Genomic DNA, 25,226 nt, shown 5'->3' on the forward strand with positions numbered 1-25,226 from the left:
TAACGCGTCTGCTGCGCCGTCCATTTTCTATGCGCCAACTGCCTAGGCGTCCGTGACAACTGGACTACGGAAAAATGGCCGTCCGAGACGGCTATTTCGGCGACTCCAGCGAAGAGAGACGGAGGTGACATCACGGCAGCGACTCTCTTGGAAGTGTGTGATGTGGCTGTGAAGGGATCACCATGGTAAGTTGTTGCTTCTGTAAGTGCATATGCCGTGATGAGTGTAATGTATATCAGGTTGTTCTATGCATTGCAGTGAGGTTCATTTAGTATCATTACAGCAGTGCGTACACCAGTGGCATTTATTTAGTAGGTGTGACTATGACTAAAGTGATAAAGGATACACTAGTAGCTAGCAGGTCATCAGGTACTGTGCTGGCTATTATATGTTTTGCCACGGCTGCTCATTTAAATTGATATTGTAGTATGTATATATTATTTGCACTGTGCTTTGCCATGTTCCAGTATTTGCTTTGAAAAAGTTCCTGATCCAACCCCATCTGTCACTATCCATCTGTCACTATCCATAAGTTACTCACACATTCAGAAGGTTACTTGTAAGAGTCTGACCATCTGCATTTCTCACAAATGTAGTGATACAATAAATGGGCACTTCCTCATCTTTGCGACCACCGTTTACGCTACAGTACTTGCGTAGCGTACGGTGGTCCATGCCACCCTCCTGTGTCCACTCCACCTTTAGTAAATTGTGGCGAGCAGAGCTATTCTGAAATAGGCTAACGTAACTGGCATAAGCGGTGGCTGCAAAGATGAGGAAGTACCAATAAATGTGTACCTTGTACAGGGGCTGCCAAAGTTATCCAGCTATAATGACATGCCTAATGTGTCAAGCCCCATACACACTAGGTGACCCTGGACACTGTCGATATAGTTAATAATATCATCCGCAGCCACGGGTGGCTGATGTTGACTAAACACTGACCGATATTGGAATGCTATATATTGTTCAGTGATATCACCGGGACCCAGGGAACATACAAGTTGTGTGGCTATATAGCCAAATTAACCGGCATGTTCAGCAGACATCAATGGTCTTTAATGATTCGAGGGCACACGCATCGTTAACAATATTGAGTGCACACCCTAAAATAAATAGTAAAGATATATTGCTCAAAAAGCCATTTCTGAGTGATATATTTTACTTCATCCTGCGGATTTAGTTTTACATAAGGTATGCTGTGCTTGTAGCTGTGGGGTAGATTTATTATAGCGGCGTAGCAGGCGAAGCAGGAGGGGAGAGCGACAAGATCTACTAAGATCTTGCCGCCGAAGCGGGGGAGCGTTAACTCCCCCCTCGGGCGATGCCTCCTCCAGCTGACAGCGCCTCAGCTTCTCCCCGGCCAGCTGGACTGCGTGGGATCTCGCTATTCACGTGAGATCCCCAGCGCAGCTCAGAGCCAGCAGCAGGGACAGCGCTGTACCTGCTGTGGGCATAGGGCATCGCCGTCTGCAGCTGTCGAAGTCGATAGCTGCAGGCGGCGGAACGGTCAGCGATGCTGACCGTTCATAAATCATGCAGGAGGCAGGCGCGCACTACGAAATATCGTAGCTGCGCTATGCCTCCTGTCCCACAGCGCCGCACGCTAGACACCCGCTCAGCGGGTGTCCTAGATCAGGGGAAGTGCTATCCCCTGCCAGAAGGCACGGGGATAGCGCATATTCCCCTGATCGTTTGTTAATAAATCTACCCCTAAGTGCAGTCCACTATGATGGGAGGAAGGTGAAATGCAGGACATTGCACTTACATACATATAAACATATACTACATACTGTATACACAGTCTGGGGTAGATTTATTATAGCGGCGCTAAAAGCGCTGCTATAACACTTCTCGCTACTGAGGCAAAGCAGGAGGGGACAGCGACAAGATCTACTAAGTTCTTGCCGCCAAAGCGGGGGAGCGCTAACTCCCCCCTTCGGCGATGCCTCGTCCAGCTGACAGCGCGTCAGTTAACACTGACGCGCTGTCTGCTTCTCCCTGGCCGGATGGACTGTGCATGCGCGGGAGCTCGCTACTCACGCGAGATCCCCAGAGCCAGCAGCAGGGACAGCGCTGTCCCTGCTGTGGGCATAGAACATCGCCGTCTGCAGCTGTCGAAGTCGATAGCTGCAGGCGCCGGAACGGTCAGCGATGCTGACCGTTCATAAATCAGGCAGGAGGCAGGCGCGCAATACAAAATATCGTAGCTGCACTATGCCTCCTGCCCCACAGCGCCGCACGCTAGACACCCGCTCAGCGGGTGTCATAGATCAGGGGAAGCGCTATCCCCTGTCATAAGGCACGGGGATAGCGCATATTCCCCTGATCGTCACTTAATAAATCTACCCCCTCTGATAGCTACAGCAGCATGTTATAAATGGGATGGAGAGCAGACGTGATGTTACTAAGCCCCCAGAAATTATGCATTTCTAATGGATTCTCAGGGTTTAATAATATTGTGCCCTGTCTCTCCTATGTCGGTGGTGTCTAGGTATTCCAAAGGAACCCTGCGTGCGCTACTGTTACACACACACATACTGTATATAGGTGGCACTCTCTCCAGATTCCAAAAAGTGACTCAAACATACTAGGTGCAGCCTACGTTTTCAGGATTTTATTCCGTTTTCAAGGCAAAAAACACTTCCCTAAATACCTTCATCATGGGAACTGAACTCTGTGCGTCTCCACACGCCGCTTGCCAGTAGTAGACCAGCGCTCCTGGAATGATGGATCACGTGATGGAGTTCTCAGAGACTCATACATCCGGGTTTCCCTTCAGTCACGATAGTTTCTAGGTAACACTGTAGCGGTGTACGCTACGTAGAAGGGTAAACACATAAACAAACTGCAGTATAACACCAAGAGACAACAATATAAAAAGCACATACAATTAACACTGAGCTGTCGGAGCAGACAGCAAGGGATTGGCAAATGTTGGACAGCAATCAAAGGGAATATGGGCATTTGGCAGATAAACAACATAAGTTCTTGTACATTGAGTGATTGTGGAAAAATGTTTTTGACTGCACCATCGAACTGCAAGTGGTACAACGATAGCATCTACCTGGTTTGCTTTGCGTTCCAGAGGGTAACCGTTTAGAAATGTCGGTCCTTACTACCCAGTTTTGCATATTTTTGCCTCTGGTGTAGCCAGACATCAGATGGGTACAGTGTTCACTCTAGCTTTTTTTTTTAGGGCCAACAACCCCCCATGATTTATGTGAAGTGGTGGGGGGGTATCTGGAATAGCTGATGCGCCGCTTTCAGCAGAGGAGGTGAGCGGGGTATCAGCACGGGACAGGATGTGGCTGGAAGAGCTGACACACTACTCCCTCTGCCGTGCTGACAGGCCGCTCACCTCCTCTGCTCACAGCAGCTGTCATCTTTTCAGCCACATCCTGTTCCCCACTGCTCTCAGCATGTCAGCACGGCGGTGGGGGGCAGCAGAATGGCACACATTAAATCAATTTAAAGGGCAGGGTGGTTTAACAAGTTAAAAAAATGGGCAGGTTGTGGCATCCTGCAAAAAATAGCTAGCGTGAACACTACAGTAAAGAAACTGTTGGTAGATCTAGAGGACCGGTGTGGCCACCCCAGCCATGGGGGGCAAATTTACTATAGCTTCTAAAAATGAAAAGAGAGGATGTTGCCCATAGTAACTAATCTGAGTCTGTTTAATTTCTCTATTGCATTCTAGAAAATGATAGACGGAATCAGGTTGGTTGCTATGGGAAAATCACCTATTTTCATTGTTAGAAACTTTAGTAAATTTACCCCTAAGTATTATTTTCAAGCCCATCTTTACTTACACTGTCACATTCAAGTAATGATCCCCAGGCGCCACATGGCACCCGATGTATGCAGAGCTGACGATCCCCGGGGGACCATCCATCACACACATTATATAGCCATACAGGTTATCGTGTATGTGAGTGAAGCGGTCCCCTTCACCTCATTCTCTGACAGCAGACTCTTAACCCCCTCCCAGCCTGGGCCCCAGGAATTGCCTATAGGCTTGTTCTCAAATACAGAGCATATGGACATTTAAGGCCCCCCTACACTAATCTGAGGTATTTCATGCAGCCTCGCATGTGATTCCCCAGCAAGTGCCTGTGGTGGTTTCCCGGCAGCTTTATATGGTCCTTTAGCGTACAATGTATTGTATGTTTCCCCCAGCAAGTGCTGCTTGATCCAACAAATCTCACTGTACATAGAGATTATGCTCTATTGGGATCAAATCGAATGGCAAACAAAATGCTTTCGATTTTGGGCTATATACTACAGATCTGTACTATATAGTCTTGCCTGCACAGTCTATTTTACTGTTGGCTGTACACTTAATGGGAGTGAGAAGGGCTCCTGCGACCAGCGATTAGAACGTGGCTGAAAACGGGAGCGCGCACCCGGCGATTTATCGCCAGGGCACACTCCCATCACTGGCAATATGGTCGCCAGCGACCATATTCCCAGCGATTTCAGCCCCTATCGCCCCCGTGTGTACACAGCATTAGAAATCTCCAGTTTTATTAAAGCAGCAATCATTTACAATGCAAAACCAGTTTGATTTTTATGTGTGAATGATTGCCTCTTTAAAAAAAACTGGAGATTTCTTCCAAAATCTCTCACTTTCTGAATCTCTCATCCTGTTAAATCTCACCCTTGATGTCCATTCGGTTTTGACTATATAGTCAAAATCGAGCACAATATCTCAAAGTATGTACACAGCATTAAAGCGCTGTAGTCTTCTTACCATACAGTATAAGGGGGTGTGGTATAGGGGTCCGACAGTCATTATCCGGACATCGGGATCCCAACTGGCCGGACCCAGACAGCATGGCGTGCGCAACAAAGCCCCTTGCGGGCAAGGTGGCTCACTACGCGAGACATCTATTCTCCTTCTATGGGGGTCATGGACCCCCATGAGGGAAAATAGACGACGGCTGTCGGTGTTTTGTCAGTTGGAATCCCGACTGTCGGGACCCCGTCCGGCACCCGTATAAGGTGCTGATATAAAATTCACAAACAGATTTCAGAAATGTATGCATTTATTAAAGGACATGAGGCTGGATTCAGTTACTACCTGTACTGTAGCCGATTTTATTTATGATTCTATTTCCTTAAACACAAAAGGGTGTATGCTACCTGAGCAAGTTGCTTTATTGGTCTCAAGCTGGCCACACTAATTCCAAGCAGCCTAAAGTATTTTCCTTTATTAGACTGTTTTCCTAATTATCACTTAAAATCACCCATAAGCAAGGACTATATTTTTTATTTTTTGTTCTTCTAGATAAGTTATAGTACAATCACTTATGCTAGCAGTTTCTAACAAACCCAAATCATTACTTTATTTTAATACTAAGTTTTCAATGATTTCCAGTTCCTTTATTTTTGGAATAAAGTAAGATGGGAATTTAAATGTGGAAAACAGGTGAGGGGAACAGATAATCGTGAGCAAGTCTAGGGCAGTAGTAAAGTTATTCCATTTGGATATATAGTTGTAGGAACTCCATTTGCATCTAGCAGCAAAGCATGCATGGCCTCTTATGTAGTGTTCATTCTAGCACCCTTCTCCTTGTAAAATCCTTGCAGTTCCTCCTTCCCCCTGGGGTGTCGCTGTCTGCTGTGGTACTTCAAGAACATCACAACAGAGAGTGACAAAGATGAGGATTTATTTTGCGGACATCTATAGGAGGGCAAATGTAGGCAAAGGTGTTGTTTGGATATTACAGATATATTAAATGTAAGTAGGTTGTGCTCAATTAGTTAGAGGGCTCTCCTTGCTACTCTAGGATAGTGATGCTCCCAAGTCTTGTATAATACAATTGAGGTTGTTTCCAACTTTCTAACGGTGTAAGTTTAGATACATCTCTCATAGAAAAAAACACAAAAAGAGAATGGAGGCAGCGCTGTGCAAAATCACTTTCCTTGTTTATTAAAAAGTAGCATTAATACTTTAAAAATAAGAAATAAAATAGTATGACTATAAGTCAGCAATATTAGCAGCCATCAACAATATCACAAAATTTCACAAACTAAGCAATCCCCTTCAGCTGATTAGTATCATGTGGTTAGTTGCATGCATGCAAAAGCGTTTAGAGTGATCACTATATGGCGTTTTTAGGATGGTTAGTAAATAGCTCAGTCCAGTCCCACCAATGTGCACATGGTATAACAGATTTTTAAGTATACTTATGGTAGTCCAGGCGCTGGGTGGGGGAGAGAGGGCTATCAGACCCAGGTGTCACACTCCGACCGCTGGTGCTTTCCAAATGAATGCGGTCATATCCAAGGTACCATGTGCACATTGGTGGGACTGGACTGAGCTATTTACTAACCATCCTAAAAACGCCATATAGTGATCACTCTAAACGCTTTTGCATGCATACAACTAACCACATGATACTAATCAGCTGAAGGGGATTGCTTAGTTTGTGAAATTTTGTGATATTGTTGATGGCTGCTAATATTGCTGACTTATAGTCATACTATTTTATTTCTTATTTTTAAAGTATTAATGTTACTTTTTAATAAACAAGGAAAGTGATTTTGCACAGCGCTGCCTCCATTCTCTTTTTGTGTTTTTTTCTATAATCTCTAAGGGGTTCGGTATTCCCCTTAATTAGAGACAGCTGCAGTGCATAATCCGACAATCTGCGCTCAGAATCCATTTGTGTTTGTTTTTTATCTCTCATAGAAGGTTCAGTCACGGGCAGGTAGATATTTCAGAGGAGAGGATACAGTATGTTGACGTTAGAATACAGTGTGATCAAATAGTTTGAAGGTAGAATGGGAAGTCCCTTAAGCTATTTACACGTTAGTCAAGATATTAAACAATTTATCTGATTCTGATGGGTTCCTAATGACAAATCCTTCAAATCGTCCAGTGTGTATGGTCTATAACAATGTCTAAGCGCATTACTGCTGGTCATTGGTCGCTTCTTCTGATCTTTTGAACAAGGAACAGTGGCGTATGAAAATGGTAAATGAGCAGTCTAGGACAATGCAGGAGTTACTGACCTCAACAGCACAGTGATGCAGCAGGGCGTATAAAGTCATATAAAGGGAGTTTAGCTTTCCTCAGATCAGAAATTCCAAAAGGAGTAAGTGAATATACAATAAAACAGGTGGAAATGCGATGAGTAGTATCCTGTTTTAGATGCATAAATAATAGTGCTAGTAGCATGGCTATTACTAATGTTTGAGGGTTATGTAGCAACAGGAGAGAGTTAAGAATAGAGATGAGTTCATTGATAACATATTTGGCACACATGATTAAAATATGGACAAGATAAGTATCCAAGTTTGTGAAGTAGGTTACAAGGGAGGTTGTGATTCATTTTGGCATAAGTTGCGGAAGTAATTTTTAGCAGTAAAGCGGTGAGCTCTAGAGAAAATATTAAGGGTAGTATTCAATGATCATTATCGCGATGTGCAGCGAATCCTGTTTAGGATTCGCTGCACATTTGCCGTGTTCCGGAGGGCTGGAGCATTCGCTGCCAGCCCTCCTTGTCACCCTATTCAACGTTGCAGGGGCTCACTGCCCCTGACGGTGATTTTTAACCGCTGCAGGGAGCCGGGGGGCGGCGGCAGGCCGGTGAGATGGAAGCCTCCCTGCCTGTGCGGGAATATGTGGGGGGAGGAGGGCTCTCAGGGACACAGGCAGCACAAGCTGCCCCCGCCCCCTGCTGGCGAATGTGTAAAAAAAAATCATTTATATTCATGTGCTGCAGAATAAAATTACTGATTTTTTTTTTTTTTTCCCCACCAAAAAAAAAAAACCTTTATTTTAAAAGATCACTTTCCAGTTCACCTTAAAAAGATGTTGAATGCAAAACGGTAAATCATGGCGAAAATCATGCTGAAAGCAGTTCTCCATCCTAGCATTGAATACACTCTCTGCGAATCCCAGTGAAAACCCCATTGAAATACACCAGCGAAATGCAGCAAGCATGAAATGGAGAACTGGCCGGCATTCACGGTTCGCTTTCGGTGAACATTGAATAGGGTGAATCAGATTTTCAGTGAAAAAGATTCACCACAAGGAGTGAAAACAGCCGGATTCACTGAAAAGAAAAGAAAAAACGGTGAATCGTGAGCATTGAATACTGCCCGCAATCTTTATATTTATGGTACAGCATTAACAAAGCTAGATGAGGCCCGAGGCTGCCTTGGAAGAGATGGTGGGGTCGCAGGCTAGTCTTTGGTGGGAAAGGCAAGGCTGTTGCTAGTAACCTAGATGGATTAGTAATGTATGACTCCTCATAGTCAGCAATGCCTGCTCATTTTCTTGTGATCAGAAGCAAAGTGAAGCACCCCCTACCTATAAGCTATAAATCTTACAGAAATCAGTGTGGCTTTCTTACTACTGGGGAAGCGAAGTCTGTTTATCTGCTTTGGTGGATAAGGGTAATTTCAGAGGAGGCCCGCTAAGGCATAGCTTGTAGGATGGCAATGTACAAATGGGCAATAACTTAACATTAAGTTTTATTACTTGCATGCATGTTTACGTTTTATTGGTATTTGAAATCTCACGAAAGCAGGAAGCAACGGAAGGATGAGGGGGCAGAAATTGCAGAAAGTGAAATATCTGCCAGATGTCACTGTAAGGGCTGCGAGCTCACCCTGGGTCAGTTATTTTGTGCTCACTTTGTGTTACGGCTGGTGCGTTGATGGATGAATATTTTCTTTTGTGCGCTCAATGCAGAAATGTTCATTTTTTTTAAATATGGGTAGTATAAAAACTTTTGACAAACAAATTCTTCTTTAGTGTCAGCAAAATGTGTTTGTTTTTGACACGATAAAGAATTATCCTTTGAAAGCAGTTTATAGTATTGGCACTTTCTATCAGAAGGCAGTAGTATATCTATTTTATCAGTAAACCTTAAGGCCCATACATACACAAAGTGATTTTGAGCTTAAAATCGCTCGTTTTATCACCTGTTTGGAGCTCAAAGTTGCCTAGTGTTTATGCCCCAGCGACGGACAACGAGCGATGATGCGCGATCCCCCATCGTTGCCAGCGAGATAGTCCGTTGCCTTGTTTTTTTTAAGTATGTTTTCCAAAAAAGCTGTAATTTTTCATCCACCATTGCTCAGTGTGTATGGCACGATTGATGAACGGTTTTCTTCATTGCAGCCCAGCCCTGCTCCTTCCTCAAGCAGAATTTTGTGTCTCCCCTCCACTAAGAACACTATCTTCTCCTTTGTTTGGATTCTTTCCCTATCATTCACCACCAAATCCACTGGTGGATCCATCCCAAGAATGAAAAAAAAAACCATGTTGTTAAGGCAAGCCCAAACAAGTAAATGCACTTGTATGGAGACAAGGTTCTGGAGGTAAACCACACTAAACCAAGAACAGAAATGCACTGAGCTAAAATAGTTTTCAAGCAGCAATCGTTTTGTCTTGTAAATGATTGACGCTTTAAGAATTCCTGCACAAAGTTCCAGGCTCAAAGTATCGCAGCCTATGACATTATATCCATGGTTTTATTCTGAGTACTGAAAGTGCTATGCAATGAAACCATTACAGTTACTGGTTAGATGGTGCCTATATAAGCACGCAAGTGCCATGTACCGTGAAGCAAAGCAGTCGTAAATAAGCAATTCTAATTTTGTTTTTTTACATTACTTTAGAATATAGTTACAGCCTTCTCGTTTCCCAACTGAGTATGGGGCATACTTTTTATTAACGTGAATTTTCAAACACTGTTACCGCACTTTTACTGGTTTTGAATTATCAGGTGTTTTAACTGCGTGCCGCCAATCGGTCATCATCATCATCATCATTGTGCTCTTTACACCAGGATGTTTGCACCTGCATACCGGGCCACTACAGCAAGCAACATTTGCAACTTTTCACTGGCCACTGATTTGGCAATTTGCTATTACATTCTTACACCATCGGCAGGATGTAATACAGTTCGAGTTTGCCGGACGTGTGGCTGCCATCCAAACCCTGTTTTTTTTTTTTGTGTGTGTTTTTTTTTTAAGCGCCATTCATTTACCAGGCGAAAATGATTGTCACTTTATAAAAGTCAGAGATCAGGCAGCATCCCGCACCTCTGGCACACTCTCACCCTATTGCATATGCCCCAAAGTGTGCACCTGGAAAAAGATGTGCATATGCAGCATAAGTTACGAAGCGCACATCTGCACTCTCTAATTTTGCACAGTAATGTTTCTGCTGGTCTACTGCTGTCACACTGCACATAAGGGATTAACTCAGAACAGGATGGACAGTGTATGGAAGGTATCTAATGAGGATTGGGAAGGTGAGTGCTAGAGATCTGGTGAGGAGGGGAAGGGGTGGACACTGAAATGGATTAACAGCTGTACAGTTTGGGAAGATGTTAGTTAAGGTGCGTACACACGGGGGTGATTATTGCAAATATCGCTGGAAATATGCTCGCTGAGCGATCATATTGCCAGCGGTGGGAGTGTGCACCGGCGATAAATCGCCCACTGCGTGCTCCTGTTTTCAGCCCCTGAATGGTCGCTGGTCAGAGGAGCATGCTCCTCCGACCAGCGGCTTACCCTGCCTCTTCTTCCGGCAGTGTGACATTTTCATCTGCGACCATATCTGGTCACAGATGAAATCGGGACACTGAGCAGAAACACTACAGGTGCGTAAACACGTGGCGATCATATTGCCCCGTGTGTACGCACCTGTAGTGTTTCTGTGATCAAGGTCCTGGGGAGAACACTGAGAATGTGCATCTAGCCTATGGGGACTCTAGCGTAAGAGCGTGATTATGTCTAAACCATGGTGGCCAAAGTGGAGGAGAGTGTCTAGATCAATGTGGCTGCATAAGAGGACAGTGATTGTGTCTAGACCCTGGTGGCTGTAGTAGAGGTAAGTGAATGAGTCTAGACCAGGGATGGGGAACCTTTGGTCCTCCAGCTGTTGTTGAACTACTCACCCCAGCATGCCCTGCTACAGATTTGCTATTCAGCCATGCTAAAGAGATTGAAGGGCATTCTGGGTTGTGTAGTTCAACAACAACTGGAGGGCTAAAGAATCCCCAACCCTGGTCTTAGACCATGGTGTATCAGTAGACCGTGAATGTGTCTAGTTCATGGTGGCTGCAGTAGAGAAGAGTGAATGGCAAGTAAGCGTGGCTATATGGTCATAGAGCTACGTACAAAAAACATACGAGGCTGGGGAAAGATTGGGCCGCAAGGATTGCCAGTTCTGTTGCCAGTGCTTCTACACCATTACAACTGTAATGTGTCCTCCTCATTCCTAATTGAATTGGCCCCAGTATGTCTAGTCAGTGGCGCCCGTGGTAGTGGAGTGTGGATGGAAGGTGAAGCATTGTAGCACATTATGCAACATTCACTGTTCTACTTCTAAGGTGATAATAAAGTTTTATTGCTGGGGACTTTGTAATTTCAATTGATACCTGAATATAGCATATGTGGAACATGAATCTGTTAGTGTATTGTGACACAGGCTAAATTACAAGTCTGGATAAGATCACTTTTGCACTTTCTTATGTCACTATGACAGCACTTCGATTGAGATTTGGCCTTTAGTCTGGGAAAGTGGTGACTAAACTCATCTTTTCAATGAATGCCGCTGCTATTGTGTAATCTACATTAGACTATTTGTAAACCTTATGCGCTGTATTAAATCACAGACTGTTTTAATTAAATTGATATCGGTATAATTCAACCAGATTGCCTTTTTATGTCTTTTGTGGTTAACATAATCTTATTTTCTGCAGAACTAGGCACAGCCAAGCAAAGTATAACTACAGTAACTTGTTGGGTTCCTGAAAGTGTATGTAATTTATACCATTTCAAATCCCAAATAATATATTATGATGTTAATTGCAATCTCTGGAATGTCTGTTTTTATGCGAGTGTCAAAGCAGCGTCCTTTTATTAGTTGGTTGCTCGCTGCATTGTACTGTAGAGTGTGGAGGGACAGTGGCTGCTGTGTCGGGGAGGGCATGGATCGTTAGGTCGACACCAGAAGTCAACAGGGTCCTTAGGTTGACCGGCTGACGGTCGACAATGCAGAAGGTTGACACATTTTTAGATTTTTGTAGGCGTCTAGTTCTGGACACTGTCTAAGTGTACGGCAGCCCCTCTCTTCGCTCGCACAAAGCTTAGGACTATTCTATTCTCCCTCCATGCCCTAGTGGATGGTAGGGCATGAACTACCGCCTGTTCTGGAACCATAGGGGGAAAAATTTAAGAAAAACCTGTGTTGACCTTCCGCCAGTCATTCTAAGGACCCTGTCAACATTCTGCCTGTCAACCTTCCAGTGTTGACCTTTCTTGTGGTGACCGCATCCCGTCTGGGAGGGGGGAGGAGGCTGCCAATCTTTTCTTCTCATATATAGTGCTATACGTAAAATATTTATTAGCGCTATTCCAACCTTTCGCTAAATGAAAATAAGCCTTGTTGCTAGCAGGGACAAAGCTTCTGCAATTTATCTGCATGAGCCAGAGAGCTCTGTAATGATGCTGATGTGGCCGGGTTTACAGTTCGGCTACTTCCTCATTAATGTGGCTAGATGCTATGAATTGATCATATGTAATACCACCTATCACCAGCTGTAGTGGGTGTGATGACAAGATACACAATGCACACTTGTACATCTGTTTATTGTCTCATTCAAGGCTTATTTTCTTTTTATTTCTGAAATGACATTGTTCACTTTGATGAATGGTGGCAGAATGGGCAATTTTTCTTCCATTTTATTATGTCTTCATAAAACTGCAGTGCACGCTAATGTAGTCTTTAATATGTTTAAAATATTTAGGAACCCCCCTTCTCACATCTGATGCTAACAGGATTGTACTGTAGTCATTGTTTTTGAATAGTGGATTGAGTTAAAGGGGTTTTGTTTTAGTGTGCTCCAAAACGTGTGGGAAATAATTATATAAATTGCTATTCCAGCTGTTTCCTATTGAGGAACTATTATCATAGTATCGTCACCTAGATATATCTACAGTACTCTTCTACACACCTAGCAAGTCCCTACTGCAACTTTAATCAACATTGTCATTTGGTTTAAATGATCCAGTGTGAAATGTTTTTCCTGCTGTGCAAGGTAAACCCCGGTGTCCACAGGCCGATTGTGATTATAAGGGGGGAAGTGCACATCATGTATTTCTGCGTATAGCCCTCTTTCCCATAGGAGAGGCTGTTTAGGCAGGTACTAGATACAAACTCTGCAAGTCACACTATCCGTCTATTACATCTATGCTTTAAGGGCGAACCAACCCGTCTTTCTAATGTCACTTGTGAAGCATTATTTATCTTTATTTTATTATTGTACATTCTGCAGTTATTCCATAAAGAATTCCACACTCAATAGTGTTCATTCTAGAAACCGCCAGCTTTGAAAACCCAACAAAGAAAACAAAAACACTGTGGTCACCTTTGCAAACTCTGCCACTTCCTGAGCCCTTCTGGTAATGGTGGAATGTAGCCACCAAACAACAGGGGGGTGGGGGCTTCTATATATGGTGGTGGTGGGGGGTTGTGGTTGTTCTTAAGACTGCATTGTACAGGGGGGGCCTTTATTTATTTAAAGTTTTTTGTAGTGACTGAAGGTGCACCAAAAAATGTAGTGCCTATATCAGTTATAAATATACACAAAGCTTTGTGCGTGTTACATTTCCTGGCACAAATAAATATATATGTATGAGGTGTCTTGTCTGGTCACACCTATGACTGTTGTTTCCCACTGACCTTTTCATGATAAGAGCTGCACGACTTCCTGGGCACACACGTACGAATCTGAAGTGGGAGAAGGTTTGTGAGATGAGCAATGAAGTTGGAAGGAGAGTGATCGGAAACTGAGAGACTCTTAAAAGCTTTCTGGAGAGCGATATGTGAGGCCTCAGTTGAATATGGGAAACATAAGAGTTCTGCAGAAGATTAGATTATTGGGTCATTCACTGTATAAATAAATGATTGTGTACAGTATTGTCAGGATTTTTTCAAGATTTCTTTAGCGCATCACAGATGTCTTTGACTTTCTTAAATTCATGTCTTAATTTGCTTCTAAGTACTAATCCTAAGTACTCAGTATGCTAGTAGAGATTTAATTCATGAGACGGTGAAAAGGCAAAAGACAGAGGTCCTATACGAGCGACTTGTGACAGGCATCGATATGCCTGTCACAATATAATTATTCATATGCTATTATTAGATGCTTAGAACTCCATAAGCTAAATGAAAGAAAAAGTCATTAAAAAGTACTCTGAGTATAGAAGTCCCGCGACACTGTATCTGTATGTACATTGATATGCACAATGCGCACCAGTTACGTGCCAGACGGCTGAAAACTGCAGTCATTGTAAATGTTAGTACATTTTATACCCCTCTCATTCCCCAAATCAGAGATGTATGTAAACCAAATGTTTTATGGGCATTGGCATGCTGAAGCCATTGCTAGCAGGGGTTCTTTCTGCCTGCGTTTCCAGAAAACTGGGACTTGTCAGGCCAGTGTGTGTCCTTCAGTCCGGATTTACTGGTCACGCAAGTGGTCAGGTGGCAGCCATTCTGATGGGATGGTGATCCGGCATGGAGTGTTTGGATGCAGCACTGGGATCTGGCAGCTGATGTCTTTCTATTTAAGAATCCCGCCGCATTAGCATATTTTCGCACAGGAGCTGCGTTTAAAGATTCACTTGCTGTGCAAATGCCTCCTTCTCTGAGTGCCATCCTCTAGGCCTGATTCAGAGTTCAGAATCCAAACTGGCAGTGCTATGCTGCAGGGGCAAGGTTGCCCCAGGTCCCTCCCTGCGATGTACCCTAATTTGTGGGCACTCGCACTTGAATGGCAGCCCTTGTTCTGCATAGCCTAGCTGCCATGGCCCCTCCCCCAAGTGGTCTGGACACACCTGCGTTGTTCGGACTGCTCCCACAAAACGCCATGTCCCCCCCCCTGCAATGCTGCTTTGCTGCCCCTGGCAAGCACTGAAAATGCAATCTCATATGATCACAGCTTCAAAGCCGGAGCATGCGCAGATCTGTGAAAATCACTGAATAGCAATACAAATCTGCGTTCTTGTCTGAATCAGGCCCCATTTATATACCCCAACATGTACCCACAGTCACTTGTTCTGGGTAGCGGATTTATTTGTTTAGACTGTTTAGCGCTGTAGCCAAAGTTTAGTCTTACAGTCTATAGGACTAGAGACATGGGAACATACAGTAACAAGGTTACCGTTTTATCTCACTGTACAGAAGTAAAAAAAAGTTCTAAGAAGTCCCCATGTGGAAACGTTTTACATGCTGGACCAATCTGTTTAACAACATCATCAAATGCGGCGGATTACTATGCTTTCTGTTCCACAATTTCTCTTGAAGCCTGGAAGGATTCCACATTTTTCCAGCATCTCACACTTCTGTACCCTATGCTGATTTTCCTGATCCCTTAGAAAACATAAATGGCGTTTTGATAATATTTATCTGCTGACATATATCACATTACACAGCTCTTTCCCTGCAATGTGTACAACATGTATGTATGGATTGGGCAGCATGGTGGCACAGGACTGGGCTCATGGGTTTAATACCAACTAGGGTAGAAATCATTTGGGTTTCCTCCCACATTTCTAACACCTACTGGTAGGTTCTGTAGTGAGTGCTATATGTCCAGTACTTGTGGCATGGAAAATGGGTTGTAGGGACCACTTGGGTAGAGACTGAGGTGAATGTGTGAAAGATTCTCTGGAAAGCGTTCTAGAACAGGCCTGTGCTATACAAATAACTGTTAATCCTCTCTCTTCCTTAGAAATTATTATTTTTATGTCGTATTTGATTTGTAAAAAACACATTTGTTCATTTTGGCTTACACTTTCTTATACCTTTTAACTAACTTACCTGAACACAACTGTCAATCTGGGCACCATTTTATTTTACTACAGACGTCATATAGTTTACGAGCTGCAAAATAATGTTTTTCCTCCCCTGGGTTTCTCTGACTACCTTTACCTCCTACAGTAGTTACTTTAATAGAACCGCGTTGTGTTTTAGTACACATAGGTTCTCTTTCTTTTGCTAATATGGGAATTAAATATGCAGAGGAGGGTATCTATTGATAACATCCACCATATGCACATTCCTGTGCTGGTTCGTGTTGAAAGATACATTAGGGCATGGAGATGGAATCCAGAAGTATATTTATCCTTGATCAGATAAAAGACCTGGTTGGGCCTCTGAAAAAATGGCCCTGATAGCTGGCTTCTAGTATCCATAGCCTTGACAACTTTCCAACCGGTGCCTGGGGCAATGCTAATGTTTTGTCTTCGGAGCATATCCAATGGTTAAATTTCATTTCAAACCTCTAGCGCAGTATAAGTGAGGTCAAACAAAGTCAAAATGAAAGTGATCTGCTTCCCCCGGGCCTATATATCTGACCAGTAATTGCAAGGTATTATGCTGGAGTGCAGTGATGTACAGTCAGGCTGTGGAGAATCATGAATTATCTCGTGTTTCTAGATCTTTGACCTCTAGGTTGTTTCGTGAAAAGGATAGTCCTTTATCTTTGTTACTTGTGATCACCTTTTAACACTCCTTATACCTTTTGTTACAGATTCATATTAACCCTCACAACATGGGTTTCTGCGGTTATAGAATGTATAAATTAGGAGGTAATTAGTTAACGTCCTGTTATTTTAGAAATGGATTTCAGCTGCAGTGATAAGGAACCACTGCTAATTTGCTAAGATTTTTTTAATGTGTGTACAGCTCTTGTGTGACATTTTTCAAACAGTCTGTGACATGGCAGGTAGGAGCTGATTGGCTGGCTGTTTATCACTCTCCATTTTATCACTTTTGAAGCTTAATGCACCTGGCCCATAGTACTTTAATAGAGCAGTCCGTATTCTGTTTATTCATTTGGGTGTTATCTGAAATTTTAGGTGTAATCCTACTGTCTGCCTTTTATATAAAGTTTAAATTATAGTAGAGTAACTTTTATAAACCCGTGCCTCATTCCCTCCCCCTCAACTATGATACCCGTGTTGGTCCCTTGCTGGGACTGGGGAGCGTGGGAAATGTGAAAGGCAGGTGGCACTGTTTCTGTCCACTTTCTTGTTTGTTGCAACATTTCAAAAAGTTTGGATGAAACATTTTTGGATAAAAGCTATAACGAATATAAATGTAATATGTATAGTAATATATCTGTCAGATTACATGTGGAACCATGGTCATTTATTTTACTAATGTTTTAATCTTCTATTTTTGGCAGTCGGCCATCTTTAACTTCCAGAGCTTGTTGACAGTGATTCTGCTGCTGATTTGCACGTGCGCCTATCTTCGAGCCATGGTTCCCAACCTACTAGACAAAAATAAAACTGGGTAAGTGAGCTAGAATGTCGCCTCAGTGTAGGCTGATTTCTGTGAATGGCAAAAGCTTCTTTGATTTGTATTCCTCAACTCCATCTTTTAAGCCTGTTCACTGATTACATCAACACATCCTGAAGCTAAACCTCATTGTCCTCAGTTCTGCTTGATGGTTTCCCTGTACATAATCTGCCCACTCCTATGTTCTGCTGAAAGCGGGTACTAGAGGTCTACCTTATCCTGGTTTACTTGTAGGCAAAAAGCAATAACTGTTAATGTCCCTGAAATGAGAATATTGGGGCAGATTCAGGATCAGTCGCAGCGATCCTAATTCGGCCCAGCCCCAATGGTCGGGTTTGCGCAGATGCAAACCCCAAAACAAATGGCTTTGGTGAGTAACACGTTTGCCAGGCTGTTCGCTGCAGCGAGGGATGGCTGGGGCGATAACTGTTCCGGACAGGGGAACGCCCAGCGTTTCATGGGCGTTCCAATGGAAACGCCGGGCATTTCCCTGGGAACGCGGGCAAGCCAGTGTCCTGTCTTTGTCCCGGTGCTCATAAATAAAAGTTAGTTGAGGCTGGCTTTTATTTTCAAAGGCAGGACAAATCATTCGATGGCCAGCAACCTTTGAATGATTTCTCCTGCTAGCGGCTCATGCGAGGAGATTCGGCTGGGGGGCGTGTATTCGGCCGGGAGGCGTCTCAGGTTGGCTCGCTAAGTTGTGGTGTTTGCGGTTTACCGAGCCAATCTGAATGAGGTCCATTGTGTACTATTGGATTATGATGAAACCCTAAGCCATGGGTCTTGAAACTGCGGCCCTCCAGATGTTGTGAAACTACAAATCCCAGCAGGCTTTGCCACAATTTTGCTATAAAGGAGTGTTAAAACTGTGGCAGGGCATGCTGGGATTTGTAGTTTCACAACATCTGGAGGGCCACAGTTTGAAGACCCATGCCCTAAGCCATGCATAGTGGCATCTGTAGAGTTTAACATTTAACTGGCAGCTCTAATTTGGTGTTCGTTCTTATTAAATGGCGTTCCTGCAAACCAGCAGTGAGACACCGATGATGCTGTAGAGATCCGGACTTATACCTGTACACCAGCTTAATATGTAAATTAATTGAGGCCTACTTTGTGAACCCCCTTTTTTTTTTTTTTTTTTTTTTTATATATATATATATATATATATGTTCCCCGCCTTTTGGCGATTTTGTTTGGAACTTGAATTTTGTACTGGTTTTGGAAGGGTCGGTGCACAAGCATATATAAACCAATAGCTATTTAAAATCATTAAAACAAATATCAAGGGGGTACAACGATATGATAATAATTACTATAGTAACCTTTCATATGTAGCCCAAACAGCTGGGAAGTTATTCTGAATGCAGTGCCAGCAGCATACACTTAAACTTTACATGGAAGGGAATATGATTATTGGGACAATGATCGGATTCCTGATCTGCTGTTAAGACTTGGGGCCAGATGTAATAAGCTTGAAGAAAAGCTTAGAAAATGGAGAGTGATAAACCACCAGCCAATCAGCTGCTAACTGCCAAGTCACAGGCTGTGTTTAAAATATCACAGGTACGAGCTGATTGGTCGGTGGTTTATCACTCTCCATTTTATCACTTTTTATGGCTTAGTACCCTTGAGCTCCTGTGGCTTAAAAAACTATAATAAATAAAATAATTCCTTATAACTTACCATGTAGAAGTTACCACTAAGAAATGGAAATATGATCTGGGACAAGTTTTACTGCACAGTAAATACAAGAGAGCTTTAGGGAAGAGAGAACCAGAAGGGGTCTGATATGGCTAGACAGGTGTGCAGTTGACCCTCAAAGCAGTCATTCTGAAGGAAAGAATGTTAGGTATGGAAGGTGAAGCAGGGTTGTGTCTCTGAGCCATTGATGGTGATGGAGGCTGAAATTCCCCAATCTCACATCATGCAGCTATCAGTGGTGTGTAGGCAGTGGTGTAACAATAGTGAGCCAGGCACCACCACGGTGGCTTGGGGGATCCAGCCGACGCGGACTGCGTGCAGGGTGAAGTATAAAAGAGGCTGTTCTGTCGCTGCTGCAGGGACAGGCAGTGCTGCACGGCACTCCTGGTTCCCTGCTGTTGTGTGATTGACAGCTGCCGTCTCCGACTGCTAAGTCCTGACTCCCTAACCGTGGCATAACAATGGGTCCGCAGACCCATTTTTACACCTTGGGGCTTTGGGGAAGCTGCGCTGACGGAGTCTGCGGGGAGCGCAGGTCCGACATGCAGTCGCGGGAGCTGCTGCTTGTTTAAGCAGCAGAGACCAGTCCCTGTAGCCGAGTACGGCGCTACAGAAAGCAGGGCGCTGGGCAGCCCAGCATACAGACAGCCGTAACGGACCAGGGTTTTTTCAAATGTGGCGCTGGCTGCAAGTTAATTGGAATTTGCAGTCTGGCAGCAGGGGCTCCTGATTGGCTGCCAGGCTGCAAGCTCCAACTGGCTTGTGATTCAACACCACATGGCCGGAGCATCCAGACCCCCTCCCCTCCTAGTAACCAACCAGGCTGGGTACTCCCAGACGGAGCTGCCGTTGGAACACCTCAAGATGATGCAGCTGAGCAGTTAGAGGTGAGGGGGGGCGGGCAATGTTGGGCGAGCGTGTGTTGGACAGTGCCGGCAGTCTGACACTCCGCATTGTCCGGTCACTGGCTGGCATGTAGACCTGGTAGTGGCTATTCACCCTATGGCTGTGCTGTGATTGCATACACCCATGTACAGTGACATCCCCAGTACAGGGATCATGTTTGTGCTGCGCCTCTGTTGGGTATGATGTGCAGTTATGATGATGCTGCTGCACACTGTCTCTAATAAACTAAGGTTTGAGTTAAATTTTAGGTGGGATAAAAGACCGTGGCCATATCTAAGTCCAACAACCCTACGTCCCAGTACCTAACCCTTCCGCAGCCTAACCGTCTCCAGCACCTAACCGTCTCCAGCACCTTACTCTAACCCTCCAGCAACCTAAACCTCTCCCGGTGCTTAACCATAACCTTTCTGCAGTCTATACCTCTGCTTAGTACCTAACTTTCCTCTACCACAGCCTGACTCTCCCCTTCTGCAGCTCACCCTGTCCCCCAACGGCATCCATGCTACACCTAATCACAGTGCCCCCTCCCAGCCATTTTATCTTGATCAGCCCGTGCCCGCTGGGTACACTGTCTGTGTCAGTCTGCGACAGTCTGTAGCCCCTTCTCAACGAGAGGTCGCTCCCAGGGTGAAAAAAAGGTATTTAAAATGATCATTTTGGGCAGCTCCCTCGCTTTCTCCTCGGCAAAAGGTACCCCCACTCCGGCTCCATCCCATCCATTAATTCTGTAATTGGCTTTAAGGTGTGTGGTATAATGTGCAATGGGCATTACAGTGTGTCATAATGTGTAATGGGCATTACAGTGTGCAGCATAACATGTAATAGGCTTTACGGTGTGTGGCATAGTATGTTATGAACATTAGGGGGTGGTATATTGTGTAAGGGGCATTACGATGTATGCTATAATGTGTAATGGACATTAGGTGTGGGGCATAATGTGTAATGGACATTATGGTGTGGGACATATTGTCTAATGAGCATAACAGGCCTTGCATTGAGGTCACACCCTTTTTTGGAATGGGCAAACCATAGGTATGTGCAGTTTGTGTGTGTGTGTTGGGTTTTTGGCTGGGGGAGCAAAATTTCTAGCTCCGACACTGTGTGTAGGTCCAACAGCTTAAAGGAAAAACCAAAGCAAATATTGTGGATATAATACATTACTGGGATCCTTCCTTTATTTCCAACTTATTAGGCTCGGACTGGTAATTCGAAAGACCAAAAGTCGTTAGAAACCAGGGCTCCACTTGGGAGATTTAGGATCACTTAATTAACACAAAAAAGGTGGAGGTTAAAGATGAACCCTCTAAAACTGTGCTCCCCAAATTCAGTGCTCATGGCAACCCAACAGTGCATGTTTTCCAGGCTTCGTGGAATCCTAGAGAAAGTAATAACAACCACCTGCTCTTTTAATGTGCGAGCCTATTCGGAGTAGAGACACAGAAAGCATGCACTGTTAGGGTGCCCTGATGGCTGGATCTGGAAAGCACCACCCTAGGAGGAGGAGCAGGTTATGGATTGGAGCAAAGGGCTACATGAGCTCTGATTTAGGCAGTCACCAGGGCTGGTGCTGAGGGGAATGTACGCAGGTTTGCACATGTGTTGAGTATGGAGACATAACTTTTTACTGGAAAACGTGTATAATCCAACATGTTACAGTGCAGCGATTACATTTATTTATGTACAGTATTCCTTTTCTGATCTTTCATGTCACTCCTGGCTGCTTATCAATCGCCATTTGTATAAAATCTTTATGGCACGCAATGGCTTCAGTACATAAGGTCTTTCATAAGGTCTCTGCTGCCCCACCTACAGTTCTACATCATCTTCTCCTTTGTTTTGTTGCAGTGTGCTTGGCATATTTTGGAAGTGCGCACGGATTGGTAAGTCATCTTTTTCTTCTTTTCTGTTACGGGTAGTTACAGGGTCAAATCCTGCAAAATTTTGGGCACTTGTGCATTATCATTGCGCCAGGCTACGCTAAGTTTTCAGCGTAGGCTAAGCTACGTTGTCAGCGTAGCCCAACGACTGCCTAGTGTAGTCAGCGTAGTGTCCCCGCGGCAGCCCTGCATAATCAGCATAGTGTTCCAGTCAGGCAGCGTAGTCACCGTACTGTCCCTGGCAAGCCTAGTGAGTGCCTCTCACACAGCGCCGGTAACCGCCAGATCCCCTGCACTGGCAGACAGGCGATCATGCGGGCACCGGCGGAGAGGCGCTCCATCTGCCTGAGATGCATAAGCGTCTCAGTAATTCTTGTGGCAGGGTATGGCAACCCTGCCGTGTGCCGCTTCAGGGAGACGGACAGGGTTAGGGGTTCGGTAGCGCATGCGTCTCGTTCACAAAAGGGGGTGTGCGGTGTGCAAGTGCGTCTCATGCACAATAAAGGACGCATTTGCCAGTGCACTATGTTACATACAGGCAAATGTTTCATACCCCCACTATCCACGTCGGCAAGGAGTTGACTTTTTGTAAAGTGTGGCAAGCCACCGAGCCCGAAGCGTGGTGAGCAGACACGGAATACACATCAAGTAATATACGTCTACTTGCAGGGCTGGCTGCGGTCACCACGCTTCGGGCTCGCTTCGCTAGCCACACTTTATAATGTCAACTCCACGCCGACGTGGATAGTGAGGGTATGAATGGGACGGGAGGACGCGTACCGCTTCCCCTCGCAGGGCTCCCCACACTTCAGGATGACGTGAATAGTGGGGGTGTTTCAGGAACACATTCACACCTGTCATGTCAGGCAGGGTAAAAATTATCAATGGTTTCCACACAATGTAATAAGCGGTGACACAACGCTAACTGACTATGCTAACTGCGTAAGCTCTGACTAGCCATGAACGTACTGACTACGCTTGCTGTGGGAACACGACGCTGATACTGACAGGGACGCTGACTACGCTGGCCGCGGGAACACTACGCTGATTCTGACAGGGACACTACCCTGACTACATAACTGGCGCTGTGATAATACACAAGTACCAAATCTTGTTTCTTCAATACAGTGAGATTAGAGCTGAACTTTGTTAGAAAAACACACTCTAAAGTTTTATTCTGATATAAATGCTGCATATTTACCCAGCTCTTACCCTTCAATGCTCACCATAGCACAACACAACAATGATCTAATAGCACTTATACACTATGGCCCTTATTTTGGTTCCCTCGCAGAGGCAAATTCCTTTTTTTTTTTTTACCTGGAATGCTATTTCATGATTCTTATGGCATATAGTGGTAGTGCATATATATATATTAAACAGTGGTTGTGATGGAGGGTGGTGAATATATTATTAAGTGATGCATTTACAGATATGGGTTTACCACAGTTGGGGTTAAATTAATCCAACAGCATAATAATATATAATATATACTTGGCGTATGACAAGTTATAAATCCGGTATGCACCCATACGTGCCTTCAGTGTATAGTTCTGTGTGACCTGATTTATAGTAGGATTGTGCACATTTTTTGAACAGATTATTTTTTTGTGTGTTATCTTACCTTTTTATATTTGGTATGATTGACTTTTTCCATATTACATTAGAACATGTTGACATTTTGAGCCACAGTTTTAAATAAAACCATCTGAAAACCTCAGTCTTGGTAGAGCAGCTGGTAGATCCCTAAAATAGATAACGTTAAACGTTTTCACTTGGTGAAAATCACATTCACTTAAAAGTAGTGAAGGCTGCCAGGGGCAGCAAACTAGAAAGTAGATGGCCACATGCAGCCCCCAAAGCACTGGTCTGACACGCATGATCTATGGACCAGAATTGCTTTTCATAAATCGGCACATTCATTAGAACAATGTACCGCTGCCAACTCAAACAGAATTCTGAATAAATATCCTCAAACACAGTCTGGCTCGACACCATACCATTGCCTGTCTAAATTCATCACAGATTGTTTAGTTCACTAGGTTTTATAGCCATGTATCATAATGTTTATCGCCCTGATTGACATGCCGCCTCGCACACAAGGGAACGACATACACATGATATATTTCAAGGTGACCTCACATGTCAAAAACATTTTTTTAATCTTGAATAAGTCTCCCCATTTGTGCTGACCTGGGCACTTTTATTAAAACTAGGCTTTTTATGTCTAAAGCTTACACTGTCTTCTGTAAATTGAATAGTTTTCTGCAACATAAAAGGTACAGTAGCGCGATGACTTGCCTTTAACCCCTTACCGACGCAGCCTGTTTTTGCCTTCCTGACAGAGGCCTTTTTTTCAAATCTGACATGTATCACTTAAGTGGGGATAACTTTTTTTTGCTTTTACTTATCCCTGTGATTTTGAGATTGTTTTCTCGTGACACATTGTACTTTAAGTTAGTGGTAAATTTTGGTCGATACAGTCTTTTTTTTTGTGAAAAATACCAAAATGTCGTAAAAAAATTGAACATTTTGCAAAATGTTAAATTTTCTGCTTGTGAGACAAATAATCATACCACTCAAAATAGTTCATAACTAACATAGACCATATGTAAACTTTATTATTACATCATTATTTCAACTTTCTTTTATTTTTTTTGGACACTAGGGGGCAGCAGAGTCAAAGTTATATACATAACACAGTAAACGCTGCAATTGGCTGTTCACATTTGAACAGCCAATTGCAACGATCGCCGATCGGGGGGGGCATCGCTGCCCCCCCTGGGCAATGAGGGAAGATGTCTGCTGTCAGGGACAGCAGACATCGTCCCTCTGTCACCGCGTCTCTAGACGCGGTGACATTTTAAAGTCATGACGTACATTTGTCGGGAAGTACATCCCGACCATGACGTAAATGTACGTCAAATGTCGGGAAGGGGTTAAATTTTGACAATTTATTTCATCTCTCTCTCTTGTATATTTTATTTCCCAGGTGAACGGAAAAGTCCATACGTTGCCGTATGCTGTGTTGTGATGGCTTTCAGTATACTCTTCATGCAATAGTCTCCGAAGGACCTCCGCTTGTATTCTTGTTTGTATTCTCGTGGATTCTGTATCTTCATGACCATTATGCTTATAAAGAATTTCTCGTTTGAAGCGCTGAGAGTATGAAAGTTTAGGGACCAAGATGGTCTTACAGAGGATTTGGAGAACATTTGCAGTCAGTGCACAATTAAAGTCTTATAGTTTTTAAAATATGAAAGTCAAATTGTTCTTGTGAAAGAAACCACCATTAGAGAAAGCCTCAGTAAATTATTCAAAACTGTATAAACCCTTTTTTTTTCCATTTACCACAGATTGATTTACTTAATAAAAACAAACTGATAACCTGTTTTTAGAAA

At 43.9% G+C, this 25,226-nt stretch overlaps 1 protein-coding gene across 1 annotated transcript; it reads left to right on the forward strand.

The window, feature by feature from the left end:
• The first annotated feature begins 26 nt into the window (after nt 1–26).
• Nucleotides 27–25,226, forward strand: TMEM167A (transmembrane protein 167A). Its single transcript, XM_083151843.1, has 4 exons — nt 27–185; nt 17,226–17,335; nt 21,794–21,828; nt 24,818–25,226. The coding sequence occupies exons 1-4, from the start codon at nt 183–185 to the stop codon at nt 24,886–24,888; spliced, it is 219 nt and encodes a 72-aa protein (XP_083007969.1). The 5' UTR covers nt 27–182; the 3' UTR covers nt 24,889–25,226.

Source organism: Crinia signifera, chromosome 1 (genome assembly GCF_055691185.1).
Source record: "Crinia signifera chromosome 1, ASM5569118v1, whole genome shotgun sequence".
NCBI classification, from domain to species: domain Eukaryota; kingdom Metazoa; phylum Chordata; class Amphibia; order Anura; family Myobatrachidae; genus Crinia; species Crinia signifera.

What these genes read in the sequence shown, in the direction of transcription:
- TMEM167A (XM_083151843.1), top strand. An exon ending in CTAGACAAAAATAAAACTGG is followed by an intron (nt 17,336 to 21,793) that starts GTAAGTGAGCTA and finishes GTTTTGTTGCAG; the next exon opens with TGTGCTTGGCATATTTTGGA. An exon ending in TTGGAAGTGCGCACGGATTG is followed by an intron (nt 21,829 to 24,817) that starts GTAAGTCATCTT and finishes TTTATTTCCCAG; the next exon opens with GTGAACGGAAAAGTCCATAC.